Below are 20,017 nucleotides of genomic sequence, written 5' to 3'. Positions count from 1 at the left end.
TTAAATAAGTAAAAGAGGCTCTTTAATTTTTCAAGTAAACTTATTCATTAAACGCAATTAATTCTAAAAAATATTATCAGTTTGTGTTTGTTTGGTTAATTATCAAATGTAATAATCTACACAAAAATTCAAGTGAATAGTTATTGTGTTATTTCTTTTTTTAGTTATGGTATATTTTATGGATTCATTTTGTTCGTGCTATCATTGATTAGTACTACAAAACATAACTGTTATTACCGCTTTGATATTGAAAAGATCGAAGTATAATATAATAAAAATTTAAAGCTGCTCCCCAATAGTTTTGCGCGCCGACAAGCCCTCCGATATATTGTGTTACCCATCAACAATTCCCCGTGTCTTACTTTTGTAAGTACAATATTATCGTTAATATAATAGAAATCATACGTATGCATATATATATGACCAGGCCTCTTTTTGAATAATGAAATTGCACAACCATAAGACACGTCAAAGGACAATAGGTTTTGGAATTCGATTATTAATGCGGCGAAAGGCTCGAAACCGAAACAGCATGACACCTATAGTAACTTTCTAATAATTTTTTTAATTACTGACTTCAAAGAAATTTCCTTTTATTCAGATATACAATGAGTTTTTGGATTTTATACTATATCTATGTGCTCCGTACTGTTTTTGTTTTTATTTAAAGTATTAGATGGACTCACCTCGTGTGTAACGTTTATTACATTATTGAATAAAAAGTTGTTTATACTGCCATCAATAATCAGTCAACTCAATTTCTCAACAACAATTTGGTGTTTTTAATTTGGACGGGTTTTAAAATAACCATTTTTGAAGGTATCAATATTACCGGTCAACAATGTTTGTAGTTTAATATTTGCCTAAAGTTAGTTAAATTAATGAGCGTGAGGTATTGAACAATAGAATTTTGAAAATTGTGTTCGAAGTTTTTTTATTCATGGGGTGTCGACCATCGTTTAAAGAGATTAGTTTTTATATCATATAAGCCTTGTTACTGTGGCAGTTTACTATCGACCTCACAACGATAAACGTATAAAAGCGCATATTACATTGAAAACCGATATTTGTTACACCAATTAACTAAAGAATGGATGAGGATAACTAGGACGACTGCCGCTCGATTTACTGAAGTATTCTTTTCGCTTCTCATCGTTTATCCCACACAATGTACTGAACAATACCAATTGAACGCTTACACACGCTGAATTGTAAAAAAATAAAATGAGCAAATCTGGAAACACAATATCTAGAAAACTGTGCAATATTGTTAATAAAATAGTTAAGCTCCATGATATATTTTCCACCGTGGTATAATATTTTTTTAGACTGTAGTAATGTTCGTATAGTACTTTACATTGTTGTTGTATAATCAAAATCATTGTAATAATATAATAGTAATAACTACTTAAAACCACATTTAGGTTGGTCGAATTTTTCGGTGCGTGTATCTTTAAAAAAATGGTCTTGTTGAGCAAAATGTTTATTTAATACGTACATTTTTAAATAAATTTTTAGTAAATACTTTGCATTTTTACCACATTTTAAACCGGTGCGCCGGTTTTTTATTCTAATTACAATAAATTTTACTTAAAAGTCTAACTACATCTTCTAATGTAAAATAATTAAATACTACCATACATTATTAAATTAGAATATAACTATCCACTCAGTTTTGTTAGTCTTGGATGTTGCACAAACCAAAAGACAAAGTTTCAAAAGCTTAAGTGATATTTATCACTTTTATTAAAGGAGCACCATACTGAGATGGAGATCAGAAAAGGCGCTGCGAAAGTAATTAAAACGTCTGTGTATAAATCAATTAGTGTTGTTTTAACGCAATTTTCATTATCAACCGTTAGATATTAATATTATTTTCCAGGTATACGCCGTTTATACATTTTTCTTATTTTTAATTATCCTAGCTGGGGATGATACCAGTACGCTAAGTTTACTAAAAGATCACTTGTCTATGGAAAAACTTTAAACAAAATAATAAGAACAAGAATTGTGTACATAACGATAATTATTTTTTTCGTATCGTATTCATAAAAAAATCTTAAACTGAGTCGTATACCGAGTTCGCGAATTTCAGACGTTTAGTACGATTTTATTTCGTTTTACTTATTTGGTAAACTATAAAATATATCATTTTTCAAGATTCTCTTTACTATAAAATACCCTATCTGTGTCTTTTTTGGAAATCCAATGCAAAACAGTTAACTTTAATGGATACTGTAAATAATTAATTATTTTAAGTATTTATAAAGCCAAAACACGAGGAGCTAAATCATGGTATACGACACTTGTGGTTAAAAATTGTCAACGATATAATTAGTGATTATTTTAAAGTATCAAATATTATAAAAAAATATTAATATAAATTATATGCCAATAGAAGTCGACAAAAAAAAAATAGTATACATTAATTTCCATAAGAATAACAATATTTTTTGTTTGACAAGTATAATTTTAAGGAAAATAGAGTTTATTGTGTAAATTTAACAGAAAATTTAATACCATTTTAAAATGGCTTTCGAACTAAAAATTGGTGTTATTTGCATTTGATTTTTTTATAGTGGCTTTATCCAAATGATAAATGAATAATGTTACTAACACTCAACGATTATGTTAAATGATGTAAGCAAAGATATTTTTACCCATATTATGACATGTTAATTTTTTAAATTATTTACTCAAATTATATTTTATGCAGATATAAAACCTGTACTTCATCAATAAATAAAAAAAAAATCATTACTAGCATACCCAACCATATTAATTAAAAATCATATAATGGACGAATGTTTTTTGGTTTGATTGTTAATAATTAAAGCTTTTAAAATTTATTAAAAAAAAATAAAAAACTAATTTATCAGATTAATCTAAATTAGTTTTTATACTATACAGTTTTATTACATTTCAATATTATTACTATTCTCACAATCGTACAATTAATTATATCTAAAATTTTATAAAAGTCATAATAACTTACAGTTAGTTATAATTTAATATTGTACCCTAATATTTTTAAATTGTCATTTAACAATTCATTATCTTTGTATTAAACTTGTATAGATTATGTTTAAATATCCATGTCTCTGGAACTACATAGTCATAACATATTTGTTTGTTAAAATATTTTAAATTGCATCATTAGAATATAAATTAATCCAATATCTCTTAAGTTGATTAACTTCAAAATTGCAATCTTTCATCATTTTTGTCGGTCTTTCGACAGATCATAAATTAAAAAAAAATGAATACGTCGGTCTAATGCATTCTAACATGTTCATTATTTGTTGCCAAAATATTAATTTGCCAAATGTTTTTTTCTAATTTCTTATATGTTGGCTAATAATGCAATGAAAACAAAAAATGGAATTATAATCGGGTTTTGGGCACGCTTAGGGATCCGACAACTGCCTACTTGTAAAAAACACAATTGATCCGACTTATTAAATTAGGTAGGATATACAATCTAACACCTGTTTTATTTTTAATTCGTTGTACATACAAAATAGGAATAAAGAACATCCACCTTTAGAATGACACAGATGCCCAAAAGAGCAGAACCAGTTTTAAAAACTCATTAATTTCATTTTGTTCCGGTGCAAAAGTATTTTCTTCACTCGTCGACAATGTTTCAACGCAAAACGTATTATTTATTACCATAGAATCTTAGAACTAAAATGTTTTTATTTAGTAAAAGTCGTCGGTTTAACCTTTACTCTTAATAAAACCATGATTTCAAAAGTAATATTTTTTACATATTCGTTGCTTATAAAAAAAAAAGATATCGTTTCGTACTAGTCGAAAAATCGTTCAATAGTAATAAAATCAGAAATATTTAACTACTGAAAAATGTTTAATCAAATAATTCAGCTTTTATAATTGATAGTAAAAAATACAAAATCAAAAAATTAAACCTATCTAACAAAATATTTTTTTAACTTTATAATGTTTAATTGTATAAATGTTTATAAATCTGTCAAATAAATGTTACTCACGATTTAAGTACATTATTATTTCTGTGTAAACTTAGCTTATTTGAATGTCTACTCATACATCTTATTTCTCGTCCATCAATTATTTAGAGACCTGTCATTGCGGTTATCTCGTCACGTTTCACACCCCCCCCCCCATTTGACTCCAGTTCATAAACTAGAATACCGGCGGCAGTGTATCGTCTCCCTCGTTTATAATTACACGCATATATGCATCCAGACTTCTTTTCAGCTGTCATGTACACTGCCGATCACCCAAACAATAGTGTTTTTTATTGAAAAAGAAACGTTTAACGAAAATTATACAACAGTTTGATCGTAAATATGTTCATTATCGTGTAAAATCAATTTTTGATTCAGTTAAATTTTCATAGATCAAAACTGTATAACTTAAATGAATAAACGCCTCTTATTATTTACACTATTTAGGTAAAATAGTCACTTAGTAACCCATTTTATTATAAATATAAAAAAGATAAAATGAGTTATGATATAAGTTATATGTTTTAGAATAAGATAATTCATTCTTAAAAAAATGTACACATTTTTACAATTACAAAAATCTATATTTTATATGAAAATTACATTTATTTATTCGTTTGAAAATAACGTGTATATTAAAAATAATATAATGATTTATGGAAATTTCTGTATCATTTTTTTACATAATGATATATTTTTTTTTTCGATTTCATAACATGGTTTATATAAAAAAATTGCTTAATAAGTCATAATTAATTTTATTTTTATTTATGCTAGGTATGTATTGTTGGTAGTTAAAAATTACCCTGAGGACTTTATAATTTTTAAATATACAGTATGATTTTTCTCTAAAATGTATTATTTTAGAGAACAACTTATAGAGATTATACAAAAAAGTTTTTATAAAAGAAACATGGTTAATGTGCGGTTGGAAAAGAAAAACGATAAAGAAAAACGTTCCTCGTAAAAGTTTACTAGAAGAAAAATTTTAGATGCCTATTAGATCAACGTAATTATGACATCGATTTTAGAGATTTTTTTATTTTAAATTTGACTTTAGTTATGATGCACATTTCAAGTTTATACCAAAAATATTAATTTATATATTACTAAAACAATGTGAAAGTTTTCATGATTTTCGGTATAGTTTGATGAAATGTCCGTGATTAAATATTATTAATTGAATATAAATGAATATGTACAGACATTTAAAACATTGTTATGGATACGCTTCAAAAACACTTTTCGATAACGTTAGTCCGAAAAAAACAAATATCCAAAAGACTGAAGTTAAAATATAATTTCACGTACTCGTTTATAGTTTCACGATATAATACAACTCGTGTATCTGTTCAACATTTTTAATACAACCAAAGCAACTTGAGGTAATAACAATCTCGGATGCTGCAACTTATTCTGGTTTTAAAACTCTTTTTTTTCGGTATTATATAATTTCCCTCTGCAGGAGTGGGAGCTTTACGTTTATAAGGGTTATAAGTCATATCAGTCTCCTCAATGATTACATCTACCGGTATAACTTGATCAGTCTCAAGCAATGTATGAGGATCGTACTCCATTTCTTCATTCAAAACACTAACTTGACGAGGAATATTACAGCCATAAACCTTTTTGAATAAACGTTTTGATTCTTCAATTACAGAATTATATTTCCGTTGGATCAATTCGTTGTACCTTTTGTGACTAACACGAGGTAGTTTTGCCTTAAATTCATTTTTCTGGGAAACGTTTAATAAACCGCAAACGTCAGTATTATTGGATCTTAGATGACCTGAAAAAATTAATTAAGAGTTATCAAACGTTAAACAATTTTTTACTTTTTAAAATCTCGAAAAATAAAATACACATGAAAAAAAGTGTTTCAATATAATTGATATTGGTATCATAGAAGTTTTGATAAAAAGAAAACTATTGGGTACAATAAATGCAATAATCAGACGGTTTAACAAATGTTTAATATTTTTATTAAAATCTGTAACGACAAATGAATTTTTACAACCATAAATGTTTGATAAGTTTGAAATATTAAGGGTTAGTTCTGATACAAATATTATTTCATTTTACTCAAATTATTTAAATAAATTATACATAATTTTTAATCTACTAACCTTTTTGTCTTCTAGACATAAAATACGGATGATAATTGACTTTATCCATCTAAAGCTGACAGGAAATGAGTCAATGATGTGTATTTACAAAATAATACAAAACTTTTAAAAGTTTCCAAACAATTGAAAATACTGATCACAAATTTGTCTACAGAGCGTAAATTTTACAGCAAACGAAGTTAAGAAACTAACTAGAATTGTTTGGAACAAATTGTTTGTTTATTTTTTTCAAATTTTAAAAAAAATAACACTAGGTAACGAAATTAGCTTGTTAATATATTTTTATTAACAGTTTTTTCTAGAAATAAATATTAATGTTACTAGACACAATTTCATATTTTATCATTATTAAAACGCCCGTTAATATTTAAAACATTTCGTCATGTTATTAATTCAACTCAAAATTTCAGTTTATTAACATAATTCAAATTTAAAGAAGATAAAAGTAGCATGGTTTTATAATATCATCTAGTATTTATTAAATATTTTTTTAAATTTCCAAAAATTGTATACAACTCAAAATTAATTTTTTAACACAACACTTGATTTAAAGTCTTCAATAATATATCATTGTGATATAATTCAAATAAAAATTATATATAATATACCAAAGAATGTTAATTTACATATTTTATAATTTAATTGACTTCATCATAATAATTTTATATAATAAATTACTACACGTAGCTGTTTTGTACTCGAAACAAATATACAAATAAATGTACTTTTAATAATACAGACAATCATACTGTTTTATTTTATGTAAACTATGCTGTGATCACAGAGTAAAAACTTTTACCTCTTTTATGTGATTACAAGTAGGTACATTTTAGTGGATAAATGTGCGTGTAGACAATTTTTGAAATGATTTTCGAGAGACCAATAAAANCTCTTATATGTGATTACAAGTAGGTACATTTTAGTGGATAAATGTGCGTGTAGACAATTTTTGAAATGATTTTCGAGAGACCAATAAAAATACAATTTTATGTATACAGAGTTTGTAGATATTTATGTTGGTTANAAATACAATTTTATGTATACAGAGTTTGTAGATATTTATGTTGGTTACATAAAATTTTATAACATACACTTAATAATAATAACTTCATAAAAGTCATAAAAAATGAATAAGTGTAGACACTACAATGACCAACAATCGTATTGTATTCGACAATCATAATTTGTCAGAATGAAACGTTGTAATTTAAATCCTTAGCGACTGATTAAATCTGCAACACGAGATTATGAATATCCAATACGGACAAACACCGTCGGTGGCGACAACGGCGTCCGGATCATCGCCGAAGAATGTGACGGCTTTTTACGGTCTCTTAAAAAAACATTAATCCTTTAGCGTAAATCAAAAACAATATTACGACAAGAATTATTATCAATGTAATACTCGGACGTTATGGTTATTTTCACGGCCGTCTTATTTCTTTCTCTCTCTCTTTGGCGATACATTCCAAACGACCTCATTCGGTCGTCTCAAATTCATGAATGAAACTCTTATTTGTTTTAGGCAGGTATATACCTGTAACGTTGTATGTAAATTATGGACCGTTTCTCATACTACATATTTTTCTGAAATTTATTGTTTAACTTTATTATTGTAGAGAATATATATATATATATAAGACACGTATTATATTACCCGAATATTTGTACGGGGCGAGCTTATGTGTAATAATTTAAAAAAGAAGAGAGTCCATCCTACGGTATTTATTTAAGACTAAACAATTATGAATGATACGATCAAATCGATGCGGTATCGTCACTAGCAAAATGAAAATCAAAGAGGGAAAATCGAAATAGACTAGTCAATATTGTGTTTGGCGGTAACGTTTCCTCGATGGCGCTTCCGACGGCTTCGGTGGGTTACAGGGCAGCTCATGGGAATAAATACACACGACGGAGGCGCATGTGGAGAAATAACACCACGTGAGATCGTTGTGTGTAATAAGTGTGATTATCCGGACTCGTGTACACTTGTTTGGTATTTATATAGTGCTGGAAAGATATTATTATAGAAACACTCTCTAGAAATAATAGTGGAGACACTCTTTTAAGAGCGTAGTATTATTAATACAGCGGACAAAAAAAAATTATATTAAAAAGATAAATATTCATCGGTGGACAGTAGAGAGATGATGGTGTTTCAGTAGGAATTCCACTGTACCTATATCTAGTTTAAAATATATAAGAATAATCATAATCGTAATGATAATGTAGGTATTATAATATATTTGACGTTAACACAGCGGGGGAAGTTTAGACTGGTCCTTGTTTTATGCCAACAGATGATATATTGCCACAACGATGATTACTTCTCACCAGTCTTATTTTTCATTTATTTATTTTTCTTTCTCGGTTTTTTCGGCCATTATTATTCATTATTGGAGACTTACACGAAATAAATGTATTGGTACAGACGTCTATAAATATGACAAAATTGGATAAATTATAATACACACATACGTACTCCTCTAAACACAACAAAAAAATATCCATTAATCGCTTATGGTACATGGGAACACGAACGTAGCACGTTAAGGCATAGATCAAAATATACAAACTCAACTACCATAATGATATTCTTAACGTGTAAACGTATCATATAATTTACTATTAACAGTGGCGCATTGAGAGTTTAAGCGCCCCGGCGTAGTTTCATACTCCCTAAAAAAACTTTTTGTTTTGAAAAAATACATTTTTTCTGCTTTCTTCGAAAAAAAATTCCGGCTTAAAAATATTAGAATATACATTAATATAACACAATAACATATATTATAAATAGCATAGCATACGTACACTTGAGTTTGTCGGCTATCACGCTCTTAAATAACTCACAGGTATTTTTTCTTTTGTCCCCTTAAGCAGTTGAATCAGGTAGCACATTGTGTAAACATACCACTGGCTATTAAGAGCTATAAAAAATCTATTATTAAATAAAATTTATTGCGCAATAATTAAGAAAAAGTTAATATAATGGATCATTAAATAATTCGTAATTCAAAAAATGAAAATTTGTGTGTATTAAACACTGCGCAAATACCAATGTAAGCTCGTTAAAGTTAATGTACTTAATTTTAATTAAAAAGTAAAGTATAATCCTTTAGTTTTTTAATAATAACAATATATATGTATATATATTTTTTACTGAAAAATAAAATTCATTTTTAAATATTAAGCATTTGAAAGATTAATTTTTATTAAGTATTTTAAAGGTTTATTATTACACGATAAAAATTATATTTATAATGTATAAAATTTTTTCATTTTTAGTTTGTATGTTTAAATACAAATCAGATTATTAAGTTAAATGTCAACAAATAGTATACTTGTTTTAAATGTATAGTTTTCTTTCTTGTATTCAATTAAAATTAAATTTATTGGCTAATGAGAATAAATTCATATTATTACAATTTTGCCTAGCAACGAGTTTGAATAAAAAAATATTAACATTTCTCTGAAACGAGAAGTTTTAATTCAAATGTGAAAGTGAATTTTGAAAATGCATTTGAAATATCTTTTTCACTTATTCTTATTTATTACTTAAATTGCATTTTACTTTAATGTTCAGTTAATTTATTAGCAATTTATGAACATCTCCAAGTATTATAACAATTGTTATTGTTATTGTTACAATCGATACATCTGAATGGTTAATTGTATTTCCGTCATAATCACAGGAATTGAACTTCAAGCCGTAAGTGAATTATATATATATAAATAAAGTGGCTATGGGTTCTTTCTTGAAAAAGTTTTTATATAACCTTTTTTTTAGATAATAAATTTGAAATGTATAAATATTTCATAAATTTCAGGTTTAATATCACATGTTTATACAATTTTAATTTTATGTAGCGTAATTGTTTTAAGAACGGGTTTTTAAAATATATGTGTGTTTATATTCTATAAAAAACCAATTAGAAATCGTTTCATAAAAGATTCATGTAGATCGTATAACTAGTACTTACTATGATAGTTCAATGATGGTATATTAGTCTATAAAATAAAATCATTTAAATTTCATATCTAGTTTTAGGATTCGATTCATTATAATAAATCTGTCGAACAATTTTGAAGTTCAATAAACATTGAAATGTTTTATAACTATTACCCTATTCTAATTTGTTTGAATCGTTAAATAGGAATTTATTTAAAAAATGAAAAAATCAAAGCTTTGACTATTTATTGGCTATAATGCAGTAAAATAAAGTAATTTGCTAATGTTACCATAGATATTTGTTTTGATTATAAAAAGTTTTAAGTAAATTATTTATTATAAAATTAACGAAGTGGTTTTTAATTAAATTGAAATTATGGTAGAAAGCCTTCTATAAATACTACTATGTACTTTATAAAATACAAGTTTTTTTTAATTGTGCGTGTTTTTCAGATTTATCGGTAATTCTCAGTACTATGACATAAAGAAAATTACCAAATTTAAATAACAATGAAGTTTGATGTTGTATGTTAATTGAATGAACGAGATAAAAAATAAATCAGAGTACAGCGCTAACAATTTTTACTATCTGGCAATTTTAACGTGGGTGTAACGTGAAGTGAAGCGAAACATTACAATTGTATCAAATCGTACAGAAATATCAAGTGAAGTATTTGTTAGAAAAAATGTAATTGGCGTTACAGTCTCTGAAATGCCATCTTAAAAGACCTAATATGTGTCCAATCGAATATCAAATTCATTAAGATTTATAATGCATGTTCTGGACGACTAGACGAATCTAAAGTTTACAGAAAATATACTAAACGTACAACGAAGGTGCGATAAATACAATAGTACCGATGACATAAGCACTCATGAAAAATCATAAATAGCATGGAATCTTGTCAAGTTGCAAATGAAACAATTTTTCTTTAAAAGTTACACGTGATTCAGTTTTAAAATTAAACATTTTTAATAAAATGTTTTGAGACATTGGGGAAGACTAACAAAACGTTTACTATGTATGACATAGTTTCGAAATATTTTGTTTTTTCTGAAAAAAAATGTTGTGCGATGATACAAAATTGAACACTGTATGGAAATGGAAACAAAAATCTGAGGTGCTATGTATTCATTAAGTTATAATTATATAATATTTTGAGAGATATTTAAAATTTTATCAATAATGATTTTAAACTAAATATTTTTTGCTTTTTTATGTACATTTTTTTACTGTAACAAATAATTTAAACTATTACAACAATAGAAAAATAGTAAATTAATTACAATTTTTAGTTAAATATCAAATCTATTCATAGAGCATTTTTCAACGCTGCCTGAATAAATTGCGTACCAATGTGTACAACTTTTATTCATAATTTTAATAACGTAACAATGTCATTTATAGTTAGTAGTTAATTCGCAATTAAAACATAAATGTTATTTCTACTTTTATCCAATTTCCAAATTATATAATATGCTTAATTTCCAAAGCATATTATATGTCTTTAATGGCTTAAACGTTTTCCGTAAAACCATCTTTGAAATCATAGTTATTGTTAAATATAATCCGTTTGGATAATTTTAATTGGCTGTGCCAATTTGATCATCTCACAATATTCTTTCAGAGTTGTATTGTATAATATCATTTTGTTAGTCTTCTCCAGTATTTTAAGACATTTTAGGTAACTTGTTTAATTTTAAAATTTTTTCTCGTGTGACTTTTAAAACAAAAAATAGTTTTGTTTAATTCTTGACTAGATTTCGTATTTTTTTAATTTATGTGTGTCTTGACAATTAAGTATTGTTGGAATTTTTAACGTCGCCATTACGCTGTTAACGTATTAAACGTAATTTCTTTCTACTTTTTAACCGACTAAATGTGCAGAATGTAATATAAATCTAAGTGTATTTGGAATTTCATTGTTTACATTACACATCTTTTAAGTTGGTGTTTTCGTATATCAGTACTAGTATCGTCAATTATATTTTTTCAATCAAACACTTCATTTGGTTTTTCTTCACGATTTGATAAAACTGTACTATTTCGCTTAACTTTATGTTTATGATCATTGTTAAGACTAAAAATACGTTAAATAAGTTTTCATTGTCATTTGTATTTATTGTTTAATTGTATTGTTTTTATATTTTATTTTCTGTCTTCTGACTGATAATCTATAGATTAGTAAAATAAAGAAGGAGATGATGTTCAGTATTCAATACGACCAAAATGTTTTCTGTGATATTATTATTTAACCTATAGGAATCTTATTTTTATTAAAATAATTTAATGCCTATGAGCCATATGCATTAAATGAGTTTAACTTTGCTTACAATATGATATGATTGTAAACAAAATTAAAATCAATTGATAACGATGTTCTTATGTTTACAAATTTGATACATTATTTAGTAGCGATTTCCGCATTAAAAAGAACTTTTTAAAGCTATTTATTGTTATTGAATAGACATATAAACCTATACATGTTAGAGTTAAGGGATCAAAGTCTGGTTTTAAATAGTTCATTATTTTGGTTTTAAATTTAGTAAAATATTATTTTCTTTATGAGTCAGCGTTTAAAAATGCCGAAGAATTTGATTTTTTATTCAATATTTTGATGTCAAAAATGAAATTTCCTATTTTAACTTATAGAAAAAATTGTTATAAATTTAATTATTATAAATAAATATTGTACTAAATATTTTTTATATTATAATAAAATACGAAATGTTTATATTCACGAGTATTTATTTAATTAATTTATGTATTATTATCATAAAAATATAAAAGGATTTCTTTATTAAATAATTATGAAATAATTGATGTAAGATGTGTAAGTTTTCTAAAATAGATACTTTTAATTTTAGTTTTTTTTAATTAAAAAAAAAGACAGCTTCTTCAAAGTTACACATAATAGATGTCTTTTGTAAAAAAATAACTAATAAATTATACTATTATTTTTTATTTAATTTATTATGGTTACCGAAATTTATACATTGTTATACAGTTCATCCTATTGACCCGCATCACTAAGTCAAATACAAAAAATGTCACCTGCGAATAACTTATAGTTTATAAAAAAAACATACTACATAATAAAATTCATTGAATTATTCTTAGTAATTGTTTTTTACGAAACCTATTCGTGTTGGTGACTTATTTTCATACAGCCATAGAAATTACAGCTCAACCCGTACGACAAAATGTTGATGGTAATTTTTCTTAGCTCAAGTTTAAATTAATATTTTTGAAAGAAGAAAATATCAAGTAGTTTTTAAGAATCGAAGTTCATGAATTAGAGCGACATGAATGCATCAGCATAATATATAACTAAGGTAGCATAGGCCGAGTATTAATGAAAAAAGGTGGGGTAGGGTACACTAAAATGGCATTTTATAATAGCGAACAAGTTTCATATGACTAAAGAACTCGTTTCACTAAATAATATAGATTTTACGAGTAATTAAACGTGTTAAGGGAATCGATTTTATAACTACAACAAACCTGATAGTGTCAGTTACACGAATAAAAAGATACGATCTTTATGAGGTTGAACTGCGTTTTTGACGTAAAAAAAAGTAGTTTTGACCCTGTGTCACGGACTTCTGGTGTTATGTACAACAGACCAGATAATAATACTTATAGGGACATCTGTGCCTTTGACTGGTGTCATGGCTTATGTTATTATGGGTCCTACCTGATGCTTATTACACGGCAAAGTGCACGCGCAGGTATTTTACAATACTACAGCCAGACTAGTATAGTTAACCCAGGAAAATGTCACCATGGCATGCTGTTTGAACTGTGCACAGGTGTATTTGAATTTGAAAGTAATTAAGTGTTCGATGACCAAATCATTGAACAATCATATCATAAAAACAAAATTTTAAAAGTATAAAATTTCATCGATTATCAGCTACGATAATACGATAATAATTTAATAAAATTATGATTGTTTTGTACTGTGTAAGACATTACTTATTATTGAACTTGAAAAAAAATAGAAATCAATTTCTGAGTAAAATTTTTTTAGCTTCGATGTGTTTTGTTATTCAACTGTTTTTTAAATTCGATTTAGTAACGTAAACCGAATATGTTTTATTTCAAAAAAGTATTTATTTAAATTTATATTTAATTTAAAAATGTTTTGTTTCGATTAAGATTTAGTGTTGGTTAGTAAAACTATTAAAACATGAATATTAAGCTCCAGGGAAGTATGTTTTAATGATTGTTAGTCATATACATAAAGTGTAGATAACATAAGTAGAAGTAATATGCATTTGAATCCGAACCCCAATGACCTGTGTCTTAAAATTAAGATGTATTACATTATAACAATACTCCCAATTTGCAACGATAATACTTTCTGGATTAAGTTATAATAAAAACCATAAGATACTGAAGATTCGGAATCCACTTTATCTCTAGCAATACTTTCAGTTTCAATGGTTATTGTTTTAAATATTGTAAAAACATATTACAAAATACTTGTAAATTAAATTAATTATACATCGTCGATAATGACTGAAATACACAAACACTTATATCATCGTGTTTATTAATATTGTTGTGAGTTTAAGTTACATTTAAATAATATTATATTGCATTTTTTAAAAAATAAGTTGTACTAAGACAGGTTTCACACGGACAAGTGAAATATTATCTACTTAAACACCCCAATTTTCGATGGCAATAACTGCTGAGGACAAAGTATAGTATTAATAATGATGATCATAATAATAATAAACCGAACAATCGTCAACTGTTGTTAAGAACAAGGAGAAATGGCGTGATGAAAAAAATATAAAAAAAAGAACTTCGTAATGTACCCATTGTTGTTTATTACATTATATTTTTCAGTTTGTTATAAATGGTGTGCCGTTAAGAGAAATGAATTGCTCCAACGGGACAACGGGTACCTTTTTATTTTTTATTCTTCTCAAAAGGGCAGATGACAAATGAGCGGCTATGTACGTAACAAATAACAGAATGCAAGGGCCAATTGTGATTGGCCACCCGACAACATCCCCCGCTTGGTTACCCCCTTACTTATGTACTGTTCACCATGACAATACGACAATTATTGCTTAATAAACTCGAGTACAGTACTTATATTAACTCGAGTGTGATTAAATATCGATTTATATATGATAATGTATTAATTAGAAAAATATTTACCGTTTGTTTAAAAATTACCCAACCGGATCTGTTCCATTCGAAAGAACATAAAAAAATTTCTGTATCTAAGTTTAAATAAATGAATTCGACATTATTTATTGAAATACCACCAATATATATCATACTACCAATTTAAGAGAGCCAAAGGTGTTGTAGGAGTTCAAATTCGCATTACGAAATTTTTTCACTAGTAATCAAATTACGATTTAATAAATAATATGGGTCAATAAATAATTTTTGAATACATAAACCCTAGGTATTCAAAAATCTATACCTACGCTCCTGAAAATACATAATATAATACTATAATAAAATTTATAATTTTTATGTAATAATTATATCAAAATTACATTATGTCAAACTTCATTAAGTTGAATGTAGTTCATTGATCTATATTTAATCCTTATCGTTGAAAATTAAATTGTACTTCATATAAATAGTAAAAATAATCTCTTATGTCAAATTAAAACTTTGAATCATTTATCTGATGAACGACTTTTTTCATTGAGAGTGCGATAGATTAAGATTTTAAATTTTGATTTATGGAGTTTTTTTTAAATTCATACTTACATATTTTATTTGATAGAATTACAAAAAAAAAAAGTGTTTATTCGACATAAATTGCGAGCCCATCCAAATTTATTTGAACATAATTGTGTAAAGTAGATTTAATGCATTTTGTGTATTTATCTGAGCAACGAGCATTTAAGATAAGCTATAGAAAATGATTTAATTATTCAACGAGTTCATAAAACTCTAGACATATGAAGTTTGGCAAAACTTATTTAAAAATTGTTTAATAGTACATACGATTTGATGCGTTTCAGAAAAGATACATAACTATGGGAAATCTTTACCAAAATTTTGGGTAGTGCATTGTATTGACGTATTTGGCGTCAGACTAAAGTGAAAGTAAGGCCTAAATGGTTATACCCATCTTTATTTGGTTTTATCTTTATTAGGTACAAGCTATAGAATCGAGGTATCCTAGTGATCCAATAATCGGTAGTTTTCTACAGTACCAGAACCAGGTAAGAATTGTAATAAATGGTATGAAAAATTTCTTATTTAAGCTGACAAATAAACTACTGAAGTGGGAAAAGCTTTNCGAGGTATCCTAGTGATCCAATAATCGGTAGTTTTCTACAGTGTAAATTGAATACGAACCAGGTAAGAATTGTAATAAATGGTATGAAAAATTTCTTATTTAAGCTGACAAATAAACTACTGAAGTGGGAAAAGCTTTATACAGTCGAAAAAAAATTAAAAATTAACGTCAAACCTTCTCCGATCTTTCGATTAGTTAAAATTTGATTCAGAGTAGTTTAGCTGTTAACCAAATCGTGTCGTTCATAGAAAATGAAAACGTTGTTGATACGAGTAACACAGTTTCATGTTAAAGAATATTCGCCACTTTGTACTTTTTTCCGGGTATGGGACAGTGTTTGGGTCAGGGCACTTGACTGCCAACATGGTCGACGTGTTCTCTATGCATTATAACCCACACACGACCGCAGCCCGGACACGTTATTAATTATCCCACAAAATGGATTTTATTATTATTTTATTTCATACAGTAGGCCCGACTCGCCAATCTAGCGGGTCAATCTCTCAGTGAACATCTATCACGTGACCTCATCTCGGTGTATTTACCGACATTCGGGAGATTACCGTAATAAATAATTGAGCGGATCAGATTGGAAAAAACAAAGGGAAAATGTAAATGTACCTAATATTCTCGTGCTCCTCGTCGTCGTCGTCGTCGTCCCACTCCTCGTCCCGTGCGCGTTTATTCGGTTGTCCGCGGTGGCGGCGGCACATCATTGAATGTTACGAGTACAGCGCACTAACATTCTTGTCATGTCGAACACACCCTCGACGCGCATTGTATGCATTACACACACGCTTACAATACAGGGGTTGTCCGATTCCATCTAGAATGATTTCGAGGGTTTTCATGTTATAAATGTGTGCGTGGAATCTATGGGTTTTCGAAGACATTACCAGAAACACATAACTTTGTCATTTCACACAGCTGGCTCGGCGCGCGGTTTGACATGTTCCCTCCTGACTCCTGCGTGACCCTTTTTCTCTTTAGATAATAAACGTTTCTTATTTTTTTCTTTACCATTTCTTACTGTTATTTTTTTCCAAAAACACATTATTCTTGTTCTTCTTGTGGACCTCAGGTAATAGTATACATTACAATAATGTGTTGTGTGTTTCTCCTCAATTCTCATTCGGGAATTATTGACGGTACCCGATATTCATTATTATTATTACTACTACTATTTATACTGCCAGGGAAAAACCTGTTGTGACTCGGCGACGGCAGAAGACAATTTTAATGGATATTACGCAAACAGTTTTATGCAGTACACGAAAAGATCTAATAAAATATTATTCCCATATAGGCACTTGGCCTTTGAAGTACAATAAACAATCTCGAAAATGGTACAATGTCACGCGATTAAAAAACAAATAATTATTTTAAGTTTAAAACATTCCGAATTTTCAAATAGCGCCGGTCGAAGTTATTTTCGGCGATACCAAAAACTATTGCGACTAATTTCAATTACTCTTGACATTCCTTACTAAACAGTCAATATATTATTACTCAATAAGCAATTATTTATTTTTATTCAGTTAAATGTACGCAGTTCATTTGAAAATTTATGTGTTTATGGAAGTTGCGTTCTTAAATCATCATCGAAATAATTAATCGCATTGCTGTATCATTGTATGAATTTTATTTAATAATATTACAATAATTGTTACTTGTAAACATGAGTGTAAAAAACACGTTTCTGGCTGTTTTTGAATCCTCCAGAGGGCATACCTCGGCCAAAAGTCAGTGTAAAAATTATCAAAAACTCTAACGAAGAAGTCTAAAATTAACACTTTTTTTTCATTTGATAAGCACATTAAATACGTGTTAATAATTACTTTGAAGTTAAGAATAAAAACGTTTAAATTTACTTGAAATCGTTGTTTACCTTCCAAATGATAAAAATAAAAATAGTCCACCAACTTATCTCTTGTTACATGTAATTATGACGAATAAATTCAGCATTATTAACAAGTCATATGAAAAATTTATCGTGAGCGTTATATATGTACTCAAGTGTGTTTTTAAATGAATATTTTTGGGGCCTTGCAAAATCGAACCCAACACCACGTTATGCATTCTTTATGATGTCGAGATAAACGCTATACAACGAATGTGTTTGTGCAGCGTTTATTAAAAGAAATGTTCTGCGTGCTATCGATTATGTCGAATCGCTTGAAAACATTACACGCACGTCAATAAAAACAAATGGTTACTTTTTAACTCCTTTATCGACACTCTCGGACAAAACCGTCGGCGCTACATTAAAGAATATAACTTGGCCGAAACATCATTACTGCGGTCACCTTTTATTGTATCACGTTGACGCGATTAACTAAGCCGCCAATGGAATCATTAACTCGAGTACGCTTAATGGTTTTTCCAGAAAAATGTTGATGGAAACACCGCGAACCCAAAGTGTTCCCCACTAATCGTTGTGATAGATACTCGGGGCGGCAAATTCCACGCAACCGACTTTTAGTCCTTCGAGCCGTTGCCTCAGCACAGCAGCTGTTTCGCGCCTACAATAATACAAACGCTGGCAGGCCTAGTTAGAAACGACATCGCATTGCTGTTGTATATATATATATATATATACACATGTATAGCGATTGAAGTAACAACACAACACATTTGACCACACGCAGGGCGCGACCAATCCGATAATGGACGTACAAAGATGGCATCCTTGAATCAATTATACACCTCTTCCTTCCGCCTCGGGGGCCTCCTCCCCTCCCCGTTGTCGACGACCCGTTCGATAATATGATGATACACACTAATAACATAATGTTGTAATCTACCATTACAAATCGAGTGGACGTTTACTCGTCAGCATTACGTCTATTATGTTCTCTTGAAATGTACTCTTTTCCGAATTTGTTTCTTATTAGTTTTTAATTTTTTTCCATCGTTACATTCGTATTATTCTTTTCACATTCAAATGACGCGCACACACACGTCTCCTAGTGATTTTTCGCGCCCACAACAAGAACACTCTTCTCGTACTGTCACGTTTTGTTTACACAAGAACCCTGGGGCGTACCACCGGCGCTTTGATACGGAGGAGCGCGTGCGACCAGCTGAGCTGCAGGCAACACTAACGGTGACATCACGTACGGATACAGCAGTGTGTATTGTGTAGACTATCTGGCGATTCGGACAATCTGTTCGCGGGAAAACACGCACAACCCCTTAAAATCACTGTTACTGGTTCTGTCATTATTAGGCTAGTTAAAGAACACTGAGGAGCGTCTCTAAAGTCGACACTATTTGTTACCCAAAACGATATTCACTCAAAATTGCTAACGGGGAAAAAAAGAAGAGATTATACTATTTTTTTCATCGTGACTGTCCTAAGCAATTAAGACCTACATGTAAATATTATATATTGTACGTATTCACTCGAGGAAATATATACCAAAAATTATTAGAAATGCAAGCAATTCATGAAACCCTATTGTAGTTGTAAAAAGCATATATCTTTTTAAAAATTTTTATTTTCTTTCAACTCACAAAAGGTATGAGCGACCAAAACGGTCAAAGACACAGTAAATTTTTTTTTAATTAAAAATATTCGCCAGTTAGTTCGAGTTTTATTAATGAATGATTATAACATAATATCAATAGGTTTTGCTGGGTCACAATTCATCATATAATATT

At 28.3% G+C, this 20,017-nt stretch overlaps 1 protein-coding gene across 2 annotated transcripts; it reads right to left on the bottom strand.

The window, feature by feature from the left end:
* Positions 1 to 5,257: 5,257 nt before the first annotated feature.
* Positions 5,258 to 17,543, bottom strand: LOC126907785 (uncharacterized). 2 transcript variants are annotated; one of them, XR_007704616.1, is made up of 2 exons: positions 16,976 to 17,543; positions 5,258 to 5,778 (listed from the first exon to the last, which is right to left on the bottom strand). XR_007704616.1 is itself a non-coding variant. In XM_050689378.1 (2 exons), exons 1-2 carry the CDS (start codon positions 6,162 to 6,164, stop codon positions 5,351 to 5,353), a joined length of 477 nt encoding a protein of 158 aa, XP_050545335.1. In that variant the 5' UTR covers positions 6,165 to 6,253; the 3' UTR covers positions 5,258 to 5,350. The 2 variants fall into 2 exon arrangements, 1 of the variants encoding a protein (XP_050545335.1); XM_050689378.1 differs by lacking the exon at positions 16,976 to 17,543 and adding an exon at positions 6,116 to 6,253.
* Positions 17,544 to 20,017: the final 2,474 nt, after the last annotated feature.

The sequence above is a fragment of the Daktulosphaira vitifoliae genome, unplaced genomic scaffold (assembly GCF_025091365.1).
Source record: "Daktulosphaira vitifoliae isolate Bord-2020 unplaced genomic scaffold, ASM2509136v1 Scaffold_5, whole genome shotgun sequence".
NCBI classification, from domain to species: domain Eukaryota; kingdom Metazoa; phylum Arthropoda; class Insecta; order Hemiptera; family Phylloxeridae; genus Daktulosphaira; species Daktulosphaira vitifoliae.
The sequence above is the reverse complement of the archived record's forward strand: the minus strand, read 5'-3'. Positions and strand labels throughout refer to the sequence as shown.